Source organism: Epinephelus fuscoguttatus, linkage group LG18 (genome assembly GCF_011397635.1).
Source record: "Epinephelus fuscoguttatus linkage group LG18, E.fuscoguttatus.final_Chr_v1".
Lineage (NCBI taxonomy): Eukaryota > Metazoa > Chordata > Actinopteri > Perciformes > Serranidae > Epinephelus > Epinephelus fuscoguttatus.
The window spans coordinates 25,539,714-25,566,353 of NC_064769.1; the positions used below are offsets into that span (position 1 = coordinate 25,539,714).

General features: G+C 41.6%; 1 protein-coding gene across 3 annotated transcripts in view; it reads right to left on the minus strand.

Annotated features, from left to right (window-relative positions):
- Window positions 1-26,640, minus strand: part of LOC125878602 (A-kinase anchor protein 2) — a 128,883-nt gene that overhangs the window by 63,262 nt on the left and 38,981 nt on the right. For all 3 annotated transcript variants that reach the window (XR_007447764.1, XM_049559894.1, XM_049559895.1), the window contains exon 4: window positions 19,646-19,767. Coding sequence is in view for 2 of the 3 variants with exons in the window: in XM_049559894.1 (XP_049415851.1) it covers window positions 19,646-19,767 (122 nt within the window). In the remaining variant the exon portion in view is untranslated. The remainder of the gene's footprint in view (window positions 1-19,645; window positions 19,768-26,640) is intronic.

A 26,640-nucleotide genomic window follows, 5' to 3' on the forward strand; every position in this document is an offset into this window, starting at 1 on the left:
CAAAGCAGTTTCTTATCATATAATTGTCCTTGTGTAACTGTGCCCTTAAGATATTGTCTGCATCAAAATAATCAGCACAGCTCGGGGTCATTCAGTTTTCCTTGAAATCAGACAATTCAAGGGTCTAAGCATTCAAAAACAACAGCGTATTGTCTCTTGCTAAGCCGAGAATATCACAAATATAGCAACATGCACACAAGCTATTTTAACACCACCTTCGATTCTGAAGAGAGCCAGCATCTTATCAGAGTGTATTGTCTATTAGAATGCAATATATCAGGGTCATGGGACACTGGGACTTGACAGTAACTTTGGCAATTAAAGTGACAGTTCACTCCAAAATCAAAAATGCATATATTTCTTCTTACCTGTAGTGGTATAGTGTTGGAGATATCGGCAGTAGAGAGGTCTGTCTTCACTCAAATATAATGGAACTAGATGGCACTCTGCTTGTGGTGCTAAAAGCACCAAATGATTTTGAAAATCTCGTCAGGAAAGTCTCTTTCCAGAAATCATGACCTGGTTACTCAAGATAATCCACAGACCTTGTTGTGAGCAGTTTCACGTAAGAACTATTTTCTTCTGCCAAACTACACCTGCCAACCGTATCAGAATGCAGAAGGAAGCGTGCATCTACTCATGGACGAGAGGCTCATGCTCGTGACAGCTCAGATGTAAACATAAATGGCGTTCTACTCGGCTGAGCTGGAACATTAGCTAGCTAGGTGCTAGGTGAGCTAGCAGTCGCTGCACAGTGATGCGGTTGGCAGGTGTAGTTCAGTCGAAAGACAATAGTTCCTACATGAAACTGCTCACGACAAGGTCTGTGGATTATCTTGAATAATTGGGTCATGATTCCTGGAAAGAGACATCACTGTTGAGATTGTCAAATGTATTTTTTTTTGGCACTTTGAGCACCACAAGCCGAGAGACATCTCTACATCTGATAATTCCAACACTTGGCAACTCACACCAAAACAATCTAGACTGATAAACAGCACTACAGGTAAGAGGAAAAATATGTATTTTTGATTTGCCATGAACTGATTCTTCAACAGGCTACAGTATATTGTACTGGGCATAAAGTAGCATAAAGTACCTTATAAAAACCTCGATACTTAGGCTGTTACTTTCAGCACTCTTACTTGTTCTTGAGTGACTTTCAAGTATTTTGTCCGATTTTATAGTTGAATGTATTTTGTGATGTAGGAGTCTTGGCAGCAAAGAGACAGTGGTTGTATACAGTTACACTGTACAATACATCACATATTCAGCTCTAGCCTTGCTGGTATAAGAAAACAATTACCTAACCTTGGATTGAGTTGCAGGGACTGCTCCACAATGTGTAGTAATCAGTTCATGTAAATGCACCACTGCTACTTGAAATTGACTTGTAGACTAATATAGACAAAATTTTTAGTGATGATGGGTAGAAAGGTAAATACATCTACAGACATGGGATCAATCTGAATGCCAAATGTCAACAAACAAAAGAAAAACACCCAACAGGTAAGAGCAGGAGGTATAGATGAGAGGGGCAGGGTTAGAGAAAGGGTAGGTAGTAATTGGTATTAACGATTTACATCACAACATTACTTTTCTACAACCTTAAGTATATTATTTAAAGTAGTATTTCCGCAGCAAAACAAACTCACTCTGACTCACACTGTGATCAGTGTTGTGCTGCCTTGTTATCCCTGGTCCTTTAAATATATCAAATGTTCACGTTTCAGGTCTTTGAGCAGCAGGTGTTGCACACCTTTCAGACCACAAGACTACAGGGCATGCTTCATTTACGCTTCATTATCCTTCCAAGATATTCAAATGCAGATTATCTATTATGTAACACTGATAATGTCTGAAATCACAAAGTATCTTGCTTTACTTATTGTGATATTGTGTTAATGCTAATAGCTAATTAATCCTCAAGTAACTTGTAAGACAGGAAATGCAGTAAAGATGATAAATGATTAATGGTTCCCAGACAGGTATGAGACAGGCGTCAGTGGCAGGGATGTGTCCTCTGAATAAACTAATGGTCTCTTTAGTGATCAAGTTAGCGCCTGTCATGTCAGACTTGTAAGACGTTTGTGTGCCCCAATACATGAAATGATTGACAATCAATCAGTCTGAACCCTGTGACACTAATTGTGACTGTTCTCTGATTAGAACAATAATGCTTAAATGACAGTGGTCTGCAGACCAGCTAACATCACTACATGCTGTAGCAACAGGCAGTGGGGTCAGACTATCCCACTTTACACATGTTACACTGGTGACAGCCATCTTGAACTCAACCACAAAACTCACCCTGATGGAAAGATAACATAAAAAATTCCTTGTCTTGTTTCACCTTCACCTCTCTGGAGCAGATGCCTGAACCCCGCTGCCTCTCATGTGGCTACTCTTCCCTTCCCCTCCCTATCTCATTTCCCTTTTTCCCCTGTCTGGCGGGAAATGGATTTTACTTCTGCATCCTGAAGGCGGCATGAGGTCATGCCAAAATTGGCAAGAAAGAAGATTTGTGACCGGAGGAGGACGCTATTCCTCACCCTATTACATCACTAATACATCAGTTACAGCACAATAAGGAGCATTTTACAAGAAATATATATTCACAGACAGGCCATCATGTCAGCATCTATTGTGCATAAATCCTTGACACAAGACTACTTATAATAAACTGTCTTATTTTTAAGCTAATATAAATCCTCTCTGTGAGTGTGACCTGTCATCGCTAATGAAAAACCACTCTGATATCACTGTTAAACTCCTGCAGGGACTCATACTGTGTGTGTGACACCTAATGAGTGTATCCACTGTAAAAAATACTGTGTAAGTAAGACAGTAGGTAAAAGGGTTATTTAAGAAGTGGATATTTGCAGTGTTACGGAGAAGTCAACTACATGGAATTAAACTACTAGTTTAACTATATTTTGCAATGGTTCAACTACATAATGCATTTACATTAGGATTTTCGTAGTGATTCAAGTAGTTAAATTACTTTTCTTGGCCATTTTTTTTAAAGTTGTTAACTTCTGAAACAACAAAAATTTTGAACGGAGCCCAGGAAGGAAAAAAACAACAACGAAATTTTCTGACAGTTCTTGCACTTATTCATTCTCATGAATGTTGGGGTATTTTATTTTGTTGCTTTTTTTCTTATATGATTTGATTTCTTGTAGGAATTGAAATGCACAACAACTCAAACAAGTATCATGACACAAAAATCCTAGAGGATAGCACTTAAAAAGCCTTACTAAAAACTCTTTTTCCCAAAGTGGTCCTCAGCAGATGATTAAGGGACGACCTGTGAACAAGTGGGTGCTTTTTATAATTTCGTATCACATGTGCATGTTCGTAAAGTAGCTTGAACTGAATTTTCTAACAAGGTTATGTTAACCAAACTAGATTTCTCCCAAGGGTAGTTGTGCTGTCGTTGAATTTACTCCAGCGTGAACTAAACCATAGTCAGCAATGCTCTGCTTTCGAAGTAGCTTCCACAACACTGGATACAGGAAGTAAGGCAGAAACGAAGTAAACATAAACAGAGGAAGGCAAGCAGTAGAACATCTTCATCACACAAATAAATACACAGTACATTATAATACATTCACTAAAACATCACAGAAAACTATGACCTAAAAAAATATACTAAAGTTGGACCAACAGCTCTCTCGCTGAAGCTATAACGAGACCATTTGTGTCTTTGAACGTGTCAGCTCCCTGTATGGTCTGTATGTTATGTGCAGAAGAGAAACACACTGGTGCTGCTCATATGTGTGTCTGGCGCCCTCTAGTGACCAAACCTCGAACATGACCACAACTGTGAGCACAAGAGGAGCAGAAATAAACATGATGGATGGTTTATTTTCTTGACCTTTCCTCTGATATAAACACTATTATAAATGGAGCCTATGACACATTATGAGCTGCCCTACCTCTCAACAGATGTCTCTCCTTGCTTTATCTCTCATACACTCCTGGGTCTTTTCAGAGCACGCAGTAAGTACACTGTTACATAATTAAATACTGTGCAATATAAACAGCTATGTATATAAACAGATGCATCAGAGACATCTATTAAACACATAATCATCCTGAGATTGTCTTTACTGCAGAATGGGTTATGTGTTTTTTCCGTGTGTGTGTGTGTGTGTGTGTGTGTGTGTGTGTGTGTGTGTGTGTGTGTGTGTGTGTGAGCTGGGGACATGACCTCACACTGTCCCTCCTTCCCCTCTACTTCCTCCTCGTCCTCTCTGTACACTTCTGCGTCTGGCAGTGTTACTATCTCTGTGGCAATCCTAAAAGAGCCCAGTGATGTCACTGTCACGCCCTGTCAACCAACCGCAGGCATGTTGCCATGGATACGCCCGGGGTGGGCAGCGACTGCTTTCCACATCATACAGGAGGAGGAAGAGCAGACATCTGGTTTTGCGTGCGGCAGGATGTGTTTGTGCTTGTGAACATGTGTCCACGTGCACACCGACGGTCAGAGATACAGAAACAAGAGAGGAAGTGGAACCACATTTTGTCTGATACTGTATGTGTGCTGTGTGTGAGCGCAGCTTTCTAGATACAGTTGTCTTCTCCTAGAGTTTTTTTAGCACACTTTCAAGAAGCCGAGCTGCTTGGAGGATGAGAAAATCTGACTGGCTGAGGTAAGCCTCAGTGGGCAGAGCTTAAGAGTCACTGTTTTTCCAAGCAGCCCATGAGGGGAAGCTGCTGATGTTTAAACCTACATAGGACAGTTTCATTTTGGGTCACTCTTTCTCTGCATATTTCTCCAGTCACTATTATTTTATTGTCAATTAAAGATGGAGTAGGCAGTTTGATTTTGGCATAATTAGGCAAAAATTCCATAATCAGTTTTGAGCATATTGTAATCAAAGTGGCCTGAGAGAAAACTAGACTTAAGTATCCCTCCACTGGTCCACTTTAAATAGACCATAATAATAATAACAATAATAATAATAATGATAATAATAATAGACCTAATAGACCTTTAATGAGTCTGCTCAGGGTCAGATGTGAGGCCAACTTCACCCACTAACGTCAAGGTCAACTTCCTTCACTTTAATCAGCCGGTGGCAAGCAAGACATGGGAACGTGGCTTGGGTCTTGTGGAGTTGAAGCATTTATTCACAGACAAATAACCTAAGCTGTTCACACATTATATTGCTATGTTTAACTTCATACTCTGCTCCGGTCGCCACAGCCTCACTGTCAGGAACCAGTGCCATATTGGCAATGGGTTTAAGTGTTCATACCATAGATTGTAACCAAATACAGGATGCCAAAACGGCGCCTATTCATTCCAACTGAGTTGCAAGCCTGGCGCATACGCCAAAAAAAAGTTTTCTAGCTTCTGGCTGTACTTCCACAGTATGTGGCCCACTGAATATGCACAGTAGGGTCTCACAGTAGGCTGTTGACAAATACTGTACACTGATCAACCCTTTAAAATATCCGTATATCTGCTTACAGCTACATTACAATGACCTATAAACCATTCATTAAATGTTTATATACTGCTCAGTGCTGAATGGGGATGTTACAAGTAAAGTCTGAAGTGCGGATATTATTGACAAATGCATCTTCCGATTTCCAGGCTTTTACAGATGTGATTGCCTTAATGGCTTCAAATAAAAGCAGTGTGCTGACTTGTAAAGATTTATCACATCTAACATAAAGCCAATAAACATCACATCAACCACAACCGCAACCACATTCAAAAATCAATGAACAGCCCAATGAACCATGATGAAGCTAAATAAAAAAGTCAACACTGAGGCCCCTCCGTTATTTACCCACATCTGCAAAAATTGAAATTGCAAAGTCGTTACTGAAGTTGCTCTTTTAGATTACAAGTTACACCACATCACACACACACACACAACCTACAGCTTATCTGCCACTGATCAGAGCTGTGCCTGGACTCTGTCCTTCACTCTGTCCTCTAATACACACACACTGACGCACGTAGACATTAATATGCTGCAACACGGGAGTCTACGTCTTCCTGTTTCTGTCCCGCGTGTTGATCTGTCTTCCAGATGACAAACAGGATGTGAAGAATGACACATGGCATAAAAACACATAAGGAGCTCTTACAGCTCTTTGCTCCTTCCTGCTTTTGTCATGGATGATGAACCGCTCTTGGCTCACACACAAAGCTAAAGATACTTTACATATCTCTTTCTATCTCCGTCCCGAGTCTTCATCTGTACCATTGTTTACAGTGTGAAGGGTACAAAGAGGCAAATTACAGCTTGTGTTGCAGGGAACATCACAGGGCAGGCAGAGTGGATACTAATCTGTACACTCAAGAGTACTCTGATAGAAGTAGCGGTGGAAGTTCCACAAGCTAATATGCTTATGACTTTAAATCTTGAGTTATAATCTACTTCAGATCAGATAAATGTCACATAAATACTTAAGTCCTGTAATTCACCTGTGTCAGTACTTACAAATTAAACTGGAGCAGCACTTTGTCATGTTGCACCTCTGTTATTATGTGCACTTATGCAGCTATGGTCACACTTGTATATTAATCATAATCCTCTAGTATATGATTAATAGAAAAGCTTCCTTTGAGTCAGAGCTCAGTCCTTGAGAAGCACTGTTGTATTAACTAAAAGGCCTCTGTTCAGAACATCGAAAGTCCTGTACAGTGTGCTCTGAGACTCAGATAAAGGAAGCATAAATATCTACGTAAATATTTGTGCTTTCTGAATCTTCCGTTTTTCTTTTTTCTATCATTTGTATTTAATGTAATCACTTAATAGTTCAGTAGGCAACCTGCAGCTCCGGAGCCACATGCGGCTCTTTAGCGCCTCTGCGGTGGCTCCCTGTGGCTCTGACAAGAAAAATTATATGAAAATTAATAAGAGTCCTTTCTTTTTGACATATTAATATTCATATACTCTTGTTGTAGGTCTAAAGCCCAGTTCAGAAACAGGCAACTACTTGCAATGCACCATTCTGCAATGTTCTAAACACCTGCCAGTTCACACCTATGCATACATGAGACCTATACATGAGATGGAGTATCATTGCTATGCAACAACTCTCTGTACTTCTGTTCTGATTTCTGTGTTTCAGGCTTGTTTTGTGGCTGAATATAATTTGTAGCTTCTTAAAATATGAATGAGGATAGTGACAGTGAGATACTGGCTACAGCTGCATTTGTAGTAGTTAAGGAAAGGCGAAAAACAGAAACAAAACGAGCATCAGATGGACTGTATTCATGATAAATATGCCACATTATTTTAAGTTAGAAGCGCCAATTAGTTAGTCAATGAGAATGTATGTGTGTGAGGTGGCATAGGCACATACAGTGATCAGCAGCAGTGACCCACCTGCTGACACCAGCACACTGTGAGGATAGAAACAGAGGGCTCGGCAGGGACGAAGCACCTTCTGCAGTAAGCAAACACGCCATCATGCGGTCATTAAAAAATAAAGCTTCTTACCAAATGTATACTAAGAGTACTGTTGTGGAAAAATTATTCAATATGAAAGAATTAAAATTTCATCATGTATAATAGTAGTAATTGTATGAATGTATGAGTTATACATGGTCATAGTTTGGGTACTTTTGGCCTCAGAGTCCTTCACTGTGTCTGAAGGTTAAGATACTATTAGATGATGTATGTTTAGACTCTAATATTAGATACGGCTGTGTGTGACATACGAAAAACACCAAAAAAGGCTGACTCATTCTTCTGGCACTTGTGCATGCATGTGTGCTGTGCCAAAAGCTTCTCTGATCAGATCTGTATTAAACACATATGTTCAAGTAAGATCAACTAAGATCATCGATATGCAGACTGACCTAGACCCACCTGTTTTTTTTTCTGTTTCATCACTACTACAAATACAGCTGTAGCCAGTATCTCACTATCACTATCCTCATTCATATTTTAAGAAGCTACAAATTATATTCAGCTGCAAAATAAGCCTGAAAAACTGGGGGGGGGGGACAGAAATACAGAGAGTTGTTGCATAGCGATGATACTCCATCTCATGTAGTGTGAACCGGCAGAAAGTAGTTTCATGTTTCAGCTTGTCCTGTCACAAATCTTTGGTCTGAACTGGGCTTTAGACCTACAACAACAGTATATGAATGTTATTAATTTCCATATAATATTTTGTCAGGTACAATGCCATTCAGGTTCTGAGAAGAGTCGTACTCAAAAGGAATTTACTGTGTATTTTATATACATAGTTGGCATCCTCATTTTGAATGACTTTACATGACAGCAACAGTTTAACACGCTTAGATTATAAGACTGTAAACCCCAAAAGGAGAGTGTGCAAGGATAAAAACCAGATCACAACCACTGTCCCCAAGGAATGACAAGACATTCGTGTTTTTTGTTCAAGCAAATGGCCGTGACAGAGTACCTTATCATTCTGTATACACAACCTATTTTGCTTGAAAAGATTTGTTTTGACATCAAGACGGATGACCAAATGCTAAATGGATTTTGTAGATGTGGAACATGAACAACTAAGTGTGTTATTACATAAAGTTCATTGTAAACTGGAACTCTGGTTTATAACTCAAAAGCATCAGGGTGCTGTGTTGGATCAGGCATTATCTACAGTAAATGTCCAAAATGAATCATGGGTGTCGTGCTTTGAAATCCAGTCTGTCCTAACATGGCGTCTTGGTCTCATTTAATGATTGAAGCAGTTTTGTTAGGTACAGTTTAGGTGTCTGCAGTTTGTTCTTCCTGCAGTTGTATTCAGCTCGAGCTGAACTAGTTTCTGAAATGGTGATAAGCTCAGAAATAGGCCTACAGACTGCCTCACACTTTCCTGGTCAGTTAAAAACTACAGTATGTGCTCTCATACTGCCACTGTGGGGGAAAAGACAAATATTCTTAGAACGTTATGTAACCTGATACAGCGCACTTCAATGGGCTTGTTGCAATAAGTATAGTTTGCTGTTGCCAGACTGCATACTGGACCTCATGCATCCCACTGTACAAACGCCATTTGTCTCCTCAGCACAGTTTAGAGCAGACATTTTCTGGTCTGGTAACTGATTGATAGTTAGACAAGATTAGATGAAACATTATTGATCTCCTGTAGAGAAATAAGGCCACTGCAGCCGCAGGAGTTAGCAGGGAAATTAAGATGAATAGTCTTAAAACACAGCCTTCATAAAGAAGAGAAATGAAAAGAAATCATGGTGTGAATATGTAACTATATGCTGTTAATCAGAGGTGTGGACTTGAGTCACAGATTTGATGCCTTTAGACTCAACAAAATCTGAAAGAGTCACAACTCCACTCAGACTTTAACACCAATGAGCTTTTTGACCTAAAAATACTTGACACCTTCCCAGGAGCCCAGCGGTTAAGAAGTATGTTATTTAAAAAGTGTGCCACACATCAACTAATTTGCCTTCATATCCTACATCAACTAACATTAACACTATTCATTCCCAGCAATTCGACATTTAACTCCCCAGATCCACTTTAAACCAATTTGACAGAATTCAGTCAAGCTGTAAGAGAGAACCATGAAGAACAAACGTTGCATTAGTGAGTGCTAGTTGGAAAAGATAATTTTGTTTGTGTACAAAAATCATACGGTAATAAACAACATACAAATTGCAGTATGGAAAACATGCAGGTTGAAAGTTACAGGTGGACACACAACATCTTCCAACAAACTTGTTATAAACAAATTTAAAAAGCATTCACATGATTTGTGTAGATTTAATATATTATTAGTCTGCTGTTAAAATGGCATTCTATTTGGTGAGATGCAAATTACGACTTCAGGACTCAAAAGTTTAGGACTTGGGACTTGTCAGTCTTGACTTAGGAGTTGAGTGCAAAGACTTGAGACTTATTTGTGACTTGAAACAAAAAGTTGACTTGGTCCCACCTCTGTTACTACATTTAAATACATAAATTAACATTTTGGGAAATCCACCTATTTGCTGTCTTCCAGGGAGTTAGATGAGAAGATAGATTTCATGTCTGTTCAGTAAAGTGTGCATCAGCTCCATGCCATAGCCTACGCACATGGCCTATGCCGTTGTGAGCATTTATACTGCATGTCTGTGTCACTCTGTAGTTACACCTCCAAAACACTAGTGGGCAGCGGGGTTTCTGTGAAGTGTTGTGAAGTTTAGCTGATTCAAAACACACATTAAACACGGCTTAATAGAAACCGTTTCAAACACAAGCACACAAATTAGCTTCACTCGCAGCATTCACAGACAAACACTTGTCTTTATCTGGACACATTTTCCCCACAAATACAACATGCTAATGTTATTAGCACAAGCCTATGGCAGGCTAAAATGTATAATTAGCCTAGCAGCTAGAAGACTTTTCCTCTACTCATATGAAACCAGGGACAACAGCAACATTTAACAAAGGTAACGTTACAAAATTAAGCTCCATCACTGACAAAATACTTAACATCTTTTCCAAACAAATATAACATGCTAACATTATTAGCACAAGCCTATGGCAAGTATGGCGTCGATCTGACACAGAGGTTTAAATCCTGCTTAGATATGATGCTTTAGCCAACAGCTGGTTAGCTTAGTAGTTAGCTTAGCTTAGCATGAAAACTGGACATGGAGTATGAAAGCTGTGCTGACTCCCTCCAGAGGTAACTCTGGTTTATTGTTCTTTATTATATTTGATTAAGAACTAATTTTAATCCCAACCAACATGTTGACTGTTGTTGAGGTAACTTAATTTCAAATACACGCACTAAAAGTATATATTAAGTATAGGTAAATACATAACAGGTTTAGTACTGCAAATATATGCTCCTCTTGCTGCAGTGGCCTACTTTTTATAAAAACTGCAAAATACCATTGTGCTCACTCAAATACAAACTTGCAAGTCTCTGAATGATTGTACACTTTCTAATTCCTGGAAAACACAAATCTTCTCCTAATGGCTCCCCTAATGACACGTCCTGCAGCTGTGGCAGGACACGCTGCATAAAAACCACCCTGCTCCCCTACAGTGATGTCTGCATTCACATGGAGCTCTCTCTTTGCGACACTGAAACGAGCAGTAACCAAAAGTAGCACGGTGTGGGTACGGGTCGGGTCACTGCCACATTGTGCTGCTGTATCCCTCTCTGTGTTTACTTAGCCTGTCCGTGTAATGATAGGGATATCTGTAAAACTACCACTGCTGCTGCCACGCTCTCTCATTCAGTCTCCTTCTGTCTGTTTGTTCTCCAGCCTCTGCTAAGTAAGCGTCTTCACCTGCGCACAATGGCTATTTCTTCATCGCTCTGTCGCTTTGTGTGTTCCTCAAGTTGGGTTACAACAGGAGCAAAAACTACCTTACAACTGCCTCTTTGTCCAATCTCTCTTTTGTCTTTATCTCTGTCTGTGCTCTCCAGGCTCAGTGGCCTTAGGTATGTGTATGAAACAGCCTATACAAAGATTGCACTGTTCGCTCGTCACTTCATATGATTCCCAGTTTAATGTCAACAGCAGGCAGCACTTACAACACCACACAAAGACACTGCTGTGGTCCTTATGTCTTTGTTTTCTGTGTTTTATGTGTTTTCCACTTGCTTTGCATAATCGTATGGATGATCTGAAGGGACGTTTGTTCCTTTCTGGCTTCTTTTCAGTTTTTTGTCATGCACTTAAGGCACAGTAGCAGTACAGTTGTTCTCCACAGACAGACAGATACAGCTGTTCCTCCTCTGTCTTTCACTCTTGTTTATGTGTCCTTGAGTGAACGAAACGATACGAGCATCCATAAAAGAGCTGCTGCCTCGTCTTTGTCACTTTCTGTCATTAAAATGTCCACCAGTGCATGCGTTATTAGTCTAGCAGCTATAAAAGAGGGAAGGACAAGACGTCTGGGCTTCTGGGCTTTTAGTTACAAGGGAGTGGAATCGGTTTCAGAAATGTTTATAGGTGGAGGTAGGTGGAGGTTTCATGGAAATCCAGGATTATACATGATTATAGGTTTCGACTCCCCTCCCTCTTTCTGTCTCTCTCTCTGTCCCACACACACACTGACACACACATGCAGATAATACAGTGTCCATATTCGTCCTGACACCTCTGTCCCTATCAGTATTGGAAAGACTCCGGTTGCCCGGGTTACAGGATATTCTGGGATGGTATCCCACAGAGTGTAAATATAGATGCCACACCCGCTGCCTGAAATACACAAACATCCGCACACACACACACACACACACACACACACACACACACACACACACACACACACACACACACACACAGACGTGAGCTGTCTGTCAGCGTCCTGTCACAGTCCAAACATCTAAATAGAAATATCTGACACCTTCATCACACCCAAATGAATGGCTTTCATAATTTCCACTCCTTAAGATCGATGTTTTCAGGTTACTTGTGTGAAATAGTTTTGTTAAGAGGTTTCAAGTTGAGGATTTGTGTGACTGCAGGCACTCCTTAGACTCCCACACATGTGCTCTGTGACTTTACTTTACCCACCGGAGAAGATTGTTTCCTGAAAGCCTGGAGAATTGAATCCCAGACAGCTGAGCTCCTCTCAAAGCATTTTTTTTTCAGCACACATCTGAGACCCTGGGTCACAAATGTAATTGCTTGAGAATTGCCTCTGCTGCATTGGTTATGTATAAACATGCAAGAAAAATATCAGGTTAGCCGATTCTTGCTAAACGTTGGGTCTCTGGAGAATATGACCTGTGACGTACAGTGTGTGTGGCTGGTTTTTTTAGGTGATAACTGGTATAATTTGGATATATCCGATCTATTTAAAGTAAATATTAGCCATAAGTGAAAAGGCTCTTACACAGAATCATTACCAAAACAGTTGTGTCACAAAGAATCCACCAACTTAGTGAAAAAGGGAATGCAAGGTTAAGTATCCTTTAAAAATTAAAATACCAGTACCAATACAGTTGCTTTAAAATAATACCGACACCCATACAGTACTTAAAATACCTACAGATGTCACAGGCCTGTAGTACAGCCATACTTTCGAATGTTTTGGTGGCATTTTGACATGCTAAACTGCCAGTTCCATCAAATATAATGCACTTGACTCGACCACACCACAGACTGTGTGGGTTGTAGCTGCTGCCGCAGTGGGCCAATCAAACCTCGCAATAAATTGAAAAATGCTTGCATTGATTGGCTGCAAACAAAACCTTACAAAAGCCCCATTTCCACCAAACAGTTTCGGTATGGTACCTTTGGAACCCGAAAGTAATCCTTCAGACATGGTACCTAGAGCCTAGGGTTTCCACCACAAACAGTACTCTTAAATGTGGACGGGGTTGTTGTCACTCACTGCTCCCTCCAGCACCCACTGTATTTCCTCCTTTATCAGTCTGCACCTCGTTTATCGTCCACAGAACGAGGCTGCGCGCCGACATTTTCAGAACAAAATAAAACAGGCTGCAGTGAGAGTTTCTCGCGATAGGATATTAAAAAATAGCGGCTTTGTGCATTTAGTCCTTCTCAGGCAAGCTCAGGGGTTTAGTGTTGCTGTAGCCCACAGGAACTACACTCTACGACACTTTTTTTTTTCCTCTGACAGAGGATTAGAATATATGCCGTTCACATAATCCGGTTGAAATAAATATATATTTTTTTAAACTCTTGAAGATACACTTGTTACTAAATGTGTATGTCATATAAAAACTAAAGTGATGGTCAAAGTTGTTAGCCTGGTTCCAGACCATAGACCCCGCCCACTCAACTGAGTAGGCTTGCATCTCTGGTCTGGCATACTGCAATGAATTTGCAATTTATCTCGTCCAAACGATGGACGGACCAATGAACGCTGGGGGTGGGAGCGGGTCTAGCGATTAGCCAATCAGCGCCACGCTGATGTCAAGCTGTACGCTGGTGGGTAACTGGTGAGGATAGCAACAATGGTGACCGCTACAGATCCTACAGACCACATTAACGGTGTTATCGAAGTATTTCGCCACTATTCGCGTTAATGAAGGACCAAATTAAGGAAGCTGCTAAACTGGATTTAACGGCGATCTCTACTGATTGGATAGGGAAAAATCTAATTCCCTCCCCCTTGTAAATTGCCTTCAATGGAGGCTATATCAGACTGAAGGTTCTGGGAGCTTCACTCTGACACTCAGGCTACAAAGTTGTTACAGTGAAATTTAAGGTGTGCTGATGGATTCACATCATCAACTCATGCATTGAGAAACATTACAAGTTAACGTTCCACCTTAAAATTTGCTGGCAGTCGGCCCAGTGAATTAAGTCAGCTGCTGCAAGAGGCAGGAAAACATCATTTCATTTTATAGTTACAGTTTACTAATCAGAACCAGCCACAACTCAGCCCTGAGCAGAGTGACTGTCCTCTATTGACCAATCAACGGACTGCAGTGTTCACTAGGGCATTAACGACTTTGATTTTTTTCAGGTCGACTTATCTGTCAATAAAGTCGAGTCGACAAGTCATTTGATGACGTCATCACATTGACACGGCGGAGGAAAGTGAAGTATCTCCACACATGTGATGTGTGTCTGTCAAGGCCCAAACATACTCTGTGGAGGTCCGCGCGGACTCAAAGCGGACGTCCGCAAGCCCTGTGCACGCAAAGCTCGGATTTTACGACCGCACAGACTCCGCTCTGCGTACCAGTGACTGCTCAGCATGTATTTTTCACATCGCAGGAATTTTTCACGGACATTTTTACAGGACACTACAACACGGAATGACTGCGGACATTCCTCGCGGAGTCTGCTCTGCTTATAGTATGCCGTCAAGGATAAAGTATCAGCGTAATCAGAGGCAGCGATAGCATTTCGTACACAAGCACAGAGAGAGAGAGAGAGAGAGAGAGAGGGAAAAAAACACACGACTTGTCGACTCCTCCCGGGGGGTGTCGACTTGTGTCACTGACGTCGACACGTCGACAAATCAACTTTTCTGTTAATGCCCTAGTGTTCACAGCTCCACCTTTTAGTACCAGATCTGTGTGCTAGGTACCCCAACAGAGGGGGGGGGACCAAAAATGGGGACGGTACGGAACGGTTCCATTGGTACCATCCACAACTTTTCACAGTGGAAACGGAAAAAAAAGTGTACCGAACTGAACTGAACTAGACCGTACTGCTTGGTGGAAACGGGGCTAAACTACATCTGGGTACAGGAGGGATTGAAAGCAGGCATTGTTTGACAGGAGACATTTAGATACTGCTTGGTACTGGGTTATTTTGGTTGATACCAACAAAGGGTGGCCTGCGGGCCAATGGTGGCCCTCAGAAACATTTGATGTGACCTCTGAACATGGCATGAATCATTTGCCGTCAATAGCGTACATTTAATACACTACTCGGCTACTACGTCAAACTGCACATCCTGAACAAGTGTCTGTCAGGTAGGATTGACAGCTTTCCATGGCAACTAGTGGCACCTGATGACTGTCAAGGTCACATTCTCCCATCAATGCAAGTACTGTGGGCTAAAGTTAGCAATTCAGTGGAAAACTCCCACTTGCCCTTTTCCTGTGCTACCCTCAGTCTTATGCTGGCTCCCTACATTGGCACTGCGTCATCAAAACTTTGATCACCCCTGCCTTAAAGGCATGGAGGACCCATATCCAGCCCTGTGGGAACCTGAGTCATTTTTCTTGTCAATAATGGGTGGTTTTGTGGTTGTGCAAACTGAAGCTTTAGTTTTATGTGGTACTTTTACTCTTTTAAATTACTTGTACTTAGTTTTACAAAAGCAGAATTTGGCGATGCTGTACGCTCTTAAAAACGTGAAACCACACCAAAAACACATGACAGTGTAGCACAGCTTAAAGTTATCTTTGTGGTTTTAATAGCTTTTGTAAATAATTGAAACCACAATATGTCCACTCTGAAAAAGAGTACCAGACAACAAGTCTATTCAACATCGGCTGAATGAGGTGACTCACACAAAGCGGCTCCACAATCACAACTGTACTTTGGTCTACAATGCTCTCTCTTTGACCATTCACTGCTGCTGTTTATACCAGAGCAAATGTAATCCCGGACAACGTATGATGTTGATGTTATTCCAGGGCTGGCGATAAGCTACAGTAGCTGCTGGCTAACAGAGTCTCTTTCATGCAGAGATTTGATAGATGAGGAGGTGGAGCGAGAGCCTGACTCACTGATGCCAAATTGACCCAAGGCCTCTTCACAAGCCTAATTTTTCGAAGCGTGCTCTGATCTCCAATCGCTTCAAACCATGAACTATGAAGTGCTAAATCTGCACTGCATGTTGTCTGATTAACTTCGCTCCCGCTGCTTGAAAGTGACAGAAGTCTGCCTTGTCTTCATGTCCAGTATTCTTTACCATATTTTGATTAAGGTTTTTGTCGCTGCAGTAGTTTGTGTGTGTCATATTTTCCTCTACTCTGTGCTGCATGGTGCCAGTAGCGTCTGCTGCTTCTGGCTGTGTTCTTGCTGTTTGTCTTGCCATAAACACACCAGGGAAAAATCCCATTTCAAGGCCTTTTCTCTTTACTTTTAATTTCCTAGGCATTTTGCGAACTTTCAAGGGCGTTCTCATCCATGCATACATTATTAGGCAAAGTCAGCATCTTTCAAGGGCCTGTCAAAACATCCTCAGTCTCCTTCGGTGCACGAATACGTGGTATAGTCCAGTCTTGCCAATCAGCCACCTCACTGTTAATTCATGATGTCAGTACAAATCAAATTTTCTTACTGCCCGTGGACAGCAACATGACCCCAAAATGCTTGTCCCATCTCAGAGAAGACAACACGCAGCCCTGCCCAATTCTCACACCCTCCAAACAGAGAACACTCACAGCCCAGCACACAAAGCATCACGATGGCAAGAGTTGGCTGGCGCTTTATTCATAGCAGTAATGATCTCATGCCCCAACTTTATCGGGGAATAAGTGACTGTCTCACAGCAGTGCTTGATGAGAATCAGGAAGCTCCTCCCAGAGACACAAACGCAGGAAGTGCCCACAGAATCACATCACTCTCCTTTTTTCCACCTTTTTGAACACTCTCAGTATCTCACTCTTCCTCTGGCAAGTACGCCCTGCTTTTACTTGGCTTTCTTTCTGTTTCTGCTTTATGAGTATCCCTGTCCTCTCCCCTCCCTGTCAGCTCTTGTCGTATCTGTTTTTAGGCAAGATGTGTACAGTCGCTCCTGGTGTTTGTTTCACACCAGTGCATGAGAAAAATGTAGATTTTGCTCTAAGGTTGCAAAACTGCTAGATTCCAGAGCTGCACTGCAGAATCCCACACCTCCAGTACTTCTCCAGTTACAGTGTGTGTGTGTGTGTGTGTGTGTGTGTGTGTGTGTGTGTGTGTGTGTTTTAACCACTGTGCAGTATTGAGTGTTGTGTTGAGCCACAATATAATCTCACAAAATTAGAGGTCTATACTGGGACTCTGGTTTTCAGCTTCAAATATGGCTGATGTAATTTCACTATTCACTATTGTCACTATGGCTCAGTGTTTGATGTAGCTATAAACTGAAGCTATTTAGAGTCCCAGTTCTTGATTTGTAGCATCACATGCGGTTCAGACTAAGCTTGGGTGGTATCTATTTATCATAACTTCCTGACATTACACCAGGGTATGGGTATATGACGGTATCAGGGTAAAAATAAAGAACGTTACGAAGTTATTGCAGCATGTATGACATTGTCTAGGGTTGGGCCATATGTTTCAGCTAGGTGATGTATTCACTATGTTCCACAAACTCTCTTATCAGTCTAATAAACTCACAAAATGTAAAGAAAGTAAATATTCGTACACCCATTAAAACACAGTTTATCCAAATGCAACATAAATAAAACAAAACTCCACCATCTTGCTTTCAACAATCACCAGTTCTGGTTAGTTCGGAATAAATTCTAAATTCACAGAGTTATGCCTGGTTCACACTACACAAAATTTTTGTCCCTTCCGACAGTCACTATGTCAGTTTAAGCGATTGTGGAACTGCAGTGACCTGGGTGACAGCCATGACAGACTACATGTTGGTCCTTAACCAATCATCGCTGCATCATCTTATGCATGATGTCATCGGGTTATTCTTGTCCCATTTTTTTTATCATGACTATTATTTCAGTCACTGTGTCTGTTCATGGGCCAGGTGAAATGTTCTTGTAGCAACGTAAAGCAGATGCAAGATGGGAGGCGCTACATTTGAAGTACTGCATGCAAACTATGACAGTCACTGAATTGTCCACAACAAGTTCCTGTAAATGTTTCACAATAAAAGCCTTTTTAGAATATGAAGGGATTTTCTCAACCAAAATTATCATGGGCTTTTAACTGTAAACAGGTACAGAGAGTGTTGAGTTTAAACGACGGAGCGATGCATTACAAATTATGACAAATGGGGGCGGATTAAAAGTAAATATATAAAAATACAGAGGAAATAACAAATAATGTCCCATTTCTAATATAGTCTGTTTCAATGAAGCTGGTACTCTCTGCAGTTGTGGTAAAAGTAAAAGCTCCGTCACTATGTTTTAATCTTATTATTTTATATGCTCCATTATGAAGAAATAACATTCTTTTCTAGCTTGATGCTAATGGCAGCACTCACTGGGTTGCTAAAGTGCCTCTTCTGTTTCACGCCATCATCCTTTTTATCCTGGGTGGTAACATCCCTAGAGAAAATATCCAAAAGGCTGTGATGGGGGAAGTTATGGATGACTAAAAAGGAACTCAAACAAGCTAGACTTTCTGTAAGGATGTCGTGAGAGACGTAGCATTGGTTGTCATTTACTATGACACACTATACGAGATGAAATGATGGATTATCTCATTGTCATTCACCATGCGAGCCGACACTGTACGGCGCTGCGTCTGGCTGATATCGTGTAGTGTGAACTCGGCATTAGATGTGAAAATATGCTGGCACTACTTTTTCCCTGCTGTCTCTCTCTGCCATTACTGGACGACTTTTTACCAGTCCTCCTGTAATGTTATCCCCACCACTTGTCAGCTCAGCTGCCTGTTTCACCCACACGGGAGAAGTATTCCTTCAGGACTCTCTGGTTGAAATCTATCCATTTTAGCCCAAACCATGTTTTTTTTTTCCCTAGCCTTAACCAAGAAAGCCCCTTTCTGACAGAAAGTCTTCCAGTAGAGTGACCTCTAGTGGTGCCTGCTGTGCACTACATCACCTCAATACAGCATCTCCATATCAGTTTAATAGAAAGAGAAACTACTGTAATTTTGATAGCACTAAAAAACTGTCAGGATTTCTACACACCCCTGGTATACTGTGATACCTTGATATCACCCAAGCCTAGTGCATACCGAATGTTACTGATGTAGTCACATTGATCTGTAGTATGTCCAATTTGGTCCATGTGGACAGGATGTAAAAAAAAATCAGTGCCAGAGCTGAGGACTAGATTTAAGACTGGAGGGGGAGCCAAACAGATGATACGACTGGTATTTTAGAAATAAATCAACTCAGTCAAAGCTGACGACTGCACAGTGCCGGACAGAGAAGCAGATGTGTAGTAACAAAAACAGATGTGACGACTTTTGTTATTGTCACTCTGCTACTCCCATCTGTTTAGTATATCAGATCTGATGATCAGCAATGCCCAAATTAGCATGAAGACTAAACAAAACCCAAAACAAGAGTCATTGTGGTGTCAGTCAATGTACCTTTGTATTATGTCCTCCAGCCTCTTGCCCTGTTCTTCATCCTGTTCCAGCTGTTTCCGCCGTGCCTCCTCTTCCTCCACTCCCATTCCCTGGAGGAGCCATCGCTCGCGCATGGCTTTGGACTGAGGAGGAAACAGAGACATATTAGGTGATGTTACATATTTCACCTCAGTTCAACAGTGAATGTGAGGAGCTGGGGAGCTTCTAAAACTTGGCTCGTAGAGAAAACTCACGCTGTACAGAATCTACTAGGTCTGTAAAGTTCTGGTCGATTGTTTGGTTGTTGTGCTTTTGTCGGACAATCGCTGTGTCTCCACCAAAGCATTTCTTTACGCAGTTGAAACATGCCAGCTGTTGTTGTTCAACACTTGTATTTGTCCTCTGTGATGGTTGGTCTTTGCTGTGTTTGTCCCACCCCTACTCCCTACCCGCACTTGGACGGCCGGTGACCGTGATGAGCGCTGCATTTTACCCAAAGCTTAACAGTTTTCAACCCTCATTTTCAATTGGAAAAATGGATAAATAACCACAGAGGACATTCAGTTTCAGATTTATTTTCTTCCAGACCTAGAGGTGTCTTGCTCTGGTCTGAATCAGGGACTAATTTTGCTGCAAAGTTTCATAATTGCCTAGAGTTGGTTTGTGTTCTCTCACGGCAGCATTTACAAGCAGACCAGATAAAATGCCTTCTGTGAGAAAGCTGCTCTTGATTGGTCAGAATTTCCATGTGGGAAAAATCCAGGAAGTAAACAAAACGTTGAAGAAGAGTACACTTGCAAGATAAATGCGACACTTTCTAATGTCACAATGGAGGGACAACTACACAGGTTGATTTTAGCGCTGCTCATCGTGGACTATATTGCTCTCATTGTTCATTTTAGTCAAACCATACAGTTTGAAAACGAGGTGCGGCTCCAACTAGAAAACAATGTTTTGATGCATTGGATGTGCTGAATGTGCATATTAAGGCAGTACAGGAGGATCAAGGTTGGAACACATTCTCACAACAAATGAACTGCACCAGTTCGTAACCTGACAGAGACCACCTCTTCAAGAAGGTCTTAGTCAGGTAGTGTTGGTGGGCACCTGAGTGCGATTGCTGTGTTCACACCTGCCCAAACGAACCACACTTCACCAACCATTTGGCCAAAGAGTAGGTAGAATTTCAGTCAACCAAGATTTTCTTTGGTTGATTACAGCCCTACACTCTACAGCAACACCATACCACTCTTCAAATAGCTCCTATTTTCTAGCCTGGCTGTGATATTCTTAGACATTATTAACAGCCAGTGGACCTCCATTATGGAAACTAATTTGTGAGATGACTGCCAAAGCGCAGCTACAACAAATAAATAAACACGTAGGCCCACACGCGCGCACAGTTTTTACATAACACAGATAGACTCTTAACTCAGCTGTTACTCACAGGAAAACACTGCTAATATGAATCCCAACAGGCAGAGAGAACTACAGTAGTTAGTAATATAGTGCAAGTTATTTTGTTACGCACTCTTCATAGGCCTCCTATGGAGTTGTTCGTCCACACGCAAAGCTGTTTTTCTTCATTTTTAAATGTTTTCTTTGAACTTCAACAGATTTATTTCGGTTAAATTCCAAAGAATTTGCCTCACGCTTCCATTTGGGACACTTCTGCTTCTCTATTAGATCATACTTTGATCATTTTGTGATGAGAGAGATGGCAAACATTCCTCAGATGCTGACTTCTTTGAAAAAGGGGGAAAAATACATAAATATCTGCTTTCCAGCTGCTGCCTGAAGACACTCCAAACTGTCCATCTCAACAGGGAAGAAGTACAACATAAGCCTCCTTCTCTCTTACACTACCTCTTTCCTGTTTTAATGTTTTAAAGATGAATGCCAGAGCTGCGTGTTTACGTCTCTGATGTCTCTTCTCTGTCTGGTACTCTGTTTTGTTACCACAACAGAGTCGAGCGGGAACACTTAGCTTCACCTTTGGCTGTTTGCTGTCAAACTGTTGCTTGGCTCTAGGGCGCAGAGTTGACAATTAACAGTATACACACACACACACACACACTCACACACCACACAATGAGCTCTGCAGATATACTTCCAAAGCATTTTACCACCTGCTGTCAGAATGTGGTGGCTGGGCTATTTGTTTGTTTGTGTCTACTTGCACACACACACACAGCCAAGCTAAGCTGACATAGCTCATGTGCCTCACGTATTCGGAGTTATCAGTCAGAAATATTTTGAGCGAAAGGTTGCACGGCCTGTTTGCCTAGACTGAATGAATATGCCTCTCTGAAATCCAGTTTAACCACTGAATTAAAATGTTAACATCACAAAAGGTGCAATACCTTTAGATGTTTGCAGTTTGCAGAGGCTAGCGTTCCCTGTCACACCTTTTCTGTTGTACATTTCTGAGATTGCTTATTGCTCATTTTGTCCTCATTTTGAATTCTGCTGCTGAACTTACTTGAAAGTCAAACTAACTGGTGCTTTTAGCTTTTATGCAGCATCAAAGATCAAAGCAATATTCTGCATGTAAGGCAAAGAAACCATCATTTAACCAGAGGAGTACGCTGACCTGTAGCTGACCTTGACATCTGACCTCCCCATGGAATTTTATCAATAAAATACTTCTGTACAAAGAAGCATCTTTCATGTAAATAAAGTTTTTCTGGACCATTTCAGCAGTCAACAAAACAGTGTTGAATAAAGTCGTGTCGAATAATTGACCAGTTGTTTCCTCTGAGAACCAGCCTGCTCTCTGCTCTCTCTCACGCTGTTTAACAGACTTTCCATTTCCTGTTGAGCTCTGACACACATCGCCTCCGAGCTAGTCTCTTAAAAGGAAGGCTACGCTATTCATCAGAAACCGAAAATAACCGAAATAACGAGAGCAAGCATAAAATCAACAAAATTCATAACTGCCAGAGGCAAAGTCAACCGGCATGGGTAAGGGTTAACTTTACTCTGAACTCATCATGTTTACATGGACCCAGACTCAGATCAACACCTCCATTCTGAGAGGCTTGAATCGTGTAGCCAAGAGGTTCTTATCAAATCTCTAGGCTCCAGTCTCCATTTCCTCTCCCAGGCCACTACGTCTCTGGAGAGCAGACTACAAAGCCAGCTTCATGCTGCCTGGCTGTGTGGCACTCAGAGGTAATGGCCATTAAATGAGACTGTGTGACCAGATGCTGATTACATCTGGAGTTCAAGCCTGTTGGTGTTGCATGCTAGAAAACTAAACAGAGCAGTGCAGTGGCTCTGCAGGGGCTCGAGTCCCTGTTTAGCTCAGTGGATGACAGAGCGAAGCGCTAACATGTCTGGGTTAGGGCACATGCAGATGATATGTGTTACTTCTTTTCATTTATCTATAGGGAGTATTTAAATTACAAAGGGAATAGATAAAAGACACAGGTCATCTCACATATGCATGATAACTGGAAAAGGTTTTGTCTTTTAGATTTTGGAGCTTGGGATCTGCAGGTGGTGCCCTTTGTTCACCTAAGGTGGTAACGTAAGCTGCACCCTTTCCTGTGCAACAGGAAGGAGCTACCGGACACCAAGTTGGGCGCCCTGGTGGCTTGGGTGTAAAACCCTAAAATGATCTGTCATTCCCCACAGGCTCTGTGCAGGCTCGTATCTAAGCTGTGTCTCACAGGCATAACCGCAACCTGAAGGGGTTATTTGCGCTTCAAATCATGTATTTTTTCAACAATATGGGCTTAAACTCGAGGTTAATGCCTAATTAAAAGGCAATGAATAGATATATTTATCTACATTTTGCAACCTAGGTGGAGCAGAGCATGCCCAGAATGTAATCCTACAGACTCTACCTTCATTTTTCCCAGCAGCTGAAAGTTTGGACTTATTTTGTGAGTTAAGTACCAAAAAAGGTACCTCTGGGTACCATTACCAGTATCAGACCAAATGTGAATGGTACTCCCTCCTGCCAGCTAATAAAGACATAAAATGCTCAAAATAACAATAAAAACAGACATAAAGTGTTCAAAACAGCAAGTGGAGAAGCTGTTGTGAATCACATACTGGCTAAATTATACAGCCAGAGATACAGAGAAAGAAAATAGGCATTTATTTGCATCAATATAACACATGTAATTACTTTATATTGACTTCCCTGGTGTTTGTGCAGTGCCTCATTGATTGAATAAAACAACACAAGCTAGTAGTCTTAAGTGTAGCGACTGCAGCGGTTTGAAATGTCAGCAGTAAACGTCGTATGCAATTTGTTTTGATTATTACTTTCCATGCTGAGTAACCCACATTAGGTCAGAAAAAGGAAAGAAAACAGTATCAGAATGACATGCATCAGCAGTCAAGACAAACACATGGAAACTTGAAAGTCATCTGTATAGTTGTGTATTGATACAAAATGTCTGCCTGCAGATGATGAACTTTTCAGGTTTAAATTAAAGCAGTGCGGCACTAACCTGACCAGTAAGGCTTAGGTTAGTTTAAATGTATGTTTTGCAGTTGAGTCCAGACTGCAGAAATCTGGACTCAAATCCTGGTCCTACAGCTGAACCCTCATTAATGGTTGTGCGCCCAATACACACAGTGCACATGGCTTTAATTAGTGTTTCTCTTTTGTCCGTACTTCTGTAAGTGGGTGTTAAATGCTGGAAAACAGCAGCATGTAGGAATCAAACTTATTTAATGTGGGAGTCATTCAAGCCAAGTGTGTTTAAAGGCTCTAATTAGAGAATGGAATGTATTTTTATTGCAAATATTAAAGCTGGCTACCATACATATTTGTAGCATAATGGGTACCCACCCACCCTGCATCTGTGCTGCATTTAGAGCTGCAGGGTTTTATGAACAATTCCTCTTAGCTATCAACAGTACAGTATGTACAAAGTGTAACTTGTATTAACTCAAATATGGCAAGAAAAAAAAATCAGAGTCATAAACCTCATGAGCAGAACATATTTTAAGGCACGTCACACGGTGCATCACTCATCACAGGATGCCTATATCTGTCTCCACCTGACAGGGCCGGTCATGTGTTCCTCTGAGCTCATGTGCGAGGTCGCGGGACCAATTTCTCATTGGATGAAAGGTTCAAGAACTCCACATGAATTACTGAAAGGTGTTTTTTTCTCAACCTCCCATTCTGTCAGCAGTTTGTGTTCCTCATTTACACTCCTACTTACTATTTGAACGTCAGATCAGTGTTTACTTGAAACACAATCTTGGCTTACTGGTAGCGGCTAGCAGCAATTATTAGGGAAACATGCGTATGTGTGTTTGGATTTGAGTGTTGTTCTGGGAGGAAGAAAACAACCAGGCCTGCCCTGCTCGGCCAAGGGAAACTCTAACAGGCCTGCACACCGGGAGCGCTGAGATTTTGGATGTTGCGATGGAATGAACTGCTACCTGTCAGCCAGAAAGTGACTCACACATTTATCTGTGCATGCAAGGAATTAAACACACATGCGTGCACGTGTGAAAGCAGGAATAGATCGAAACTGTAAAGGACGGCACGTGATGTGTCTTTGAGAGCGCACTGTCTCTTTAACTCTCTATGACATGTAAGGTCAAGGCTTAGGAAAACAGAGGGACTGAGTAGATTAAGAGAGATGAATGGGTAACACACACACACACACACACACACACACACACACACACACATTTGTAAAGCTTACTTGTGAGCATCATCACTGACTCCATTCGTCCGCCAACGTCTGACCCTAACCTGAACTCTCTGCTTTACCTCCACTCTAACTCACCCTTAAATCAATATCTGACCTTAAACTGTTACCTCAAGTCTCAAGCAACGCCTCATCTCTTATCACTCACATATAGTGGCTCACACTTTTGCAATGTTCAGTCCAGTAGTGGATCAAACAGTAAAATCTGGCAGTGAATTTACAGCTATAAATAAAACAAGTAAGCAAAAAGGTCCATAAGTACACCATAATGCAGGAGTTGTGTCATATATCCCAGCAGGCAGCTGGGCTAGGTATACTTTTAAATGCAACCTTTGCATCTCTGTAATCATTGCAGCAGCAATGCAGCACAGTGACTTTGACACTCCACCAGTTCTACTACTGACACTGCTGAGCACGAGCAATGATTTGACATTTTTACTTCCGCCGCGGAGGTTATGGTTTTGCTCTGGTTTGTCCATTTGTCAGCAGGGTTACTGAAAAACTGGCCCCATTTTAATGGAACTTGGTGGAAAGGTAGCCTGGGCCAAGTAGGAACCCATTAAATTTTAGGATGGATCTGAATCATGGGGTGAATATGAATACAGAAGTTGTTTGTCATCTATCTATGGGTCGCAGAAGCAGCAGGTTAAGCAAGGTACTCCAGACGTCCCTCTCCCCAGCAACCTTTCCCAGCTCCTCCTGGGGGATCCCAAGGTGTTCCCTAGCCAGATGAGATATATAATCCTTCCAGCATGTTCTGGGGCGACCCTGGGGTCTCTTTCCACTTAGACGTGCCCGGAAAACTTCTAATGGGAGGCTCCTGGGAGGCATCCTGATCGGCTGCCGGAACCACCTCAACTGACCCCTTTCGATGTGAAGGAGCAGCCGGAGCAGCTCTACTCCGAGCTCCCTCTAGATGTCTGTCAGTACCTCAATATCAACATTGTGATGATATTGTAGAGTTGACTGTGATTTCACTACATATTTACACAGTGAGATTTTTGATAAATAATCATTAGTAATGTGGATATAATAGATAATAAAACAGCTGGAACAGTCTGTGAAGTTCAGGTAATTACATGACTTTACTGTAACACAGCCTTTAAAACCAGGAGGACAACAATTATGATATTGCCATATCCAAAATCTACAATGATATCTGGTCTCATCACAATTAGGGTTGGGTACCAAACTCTATGCTTTAAAGAGTACAGACCAAAGTACATCAGTACTACCAAGTACCTATTCATGCTAAATCCATCAGTGCCCAGGAACAGAACCTGAGAGCCAATCTGGATGGGAACGGCAGTTTTAGACTAGAGGCGGAAG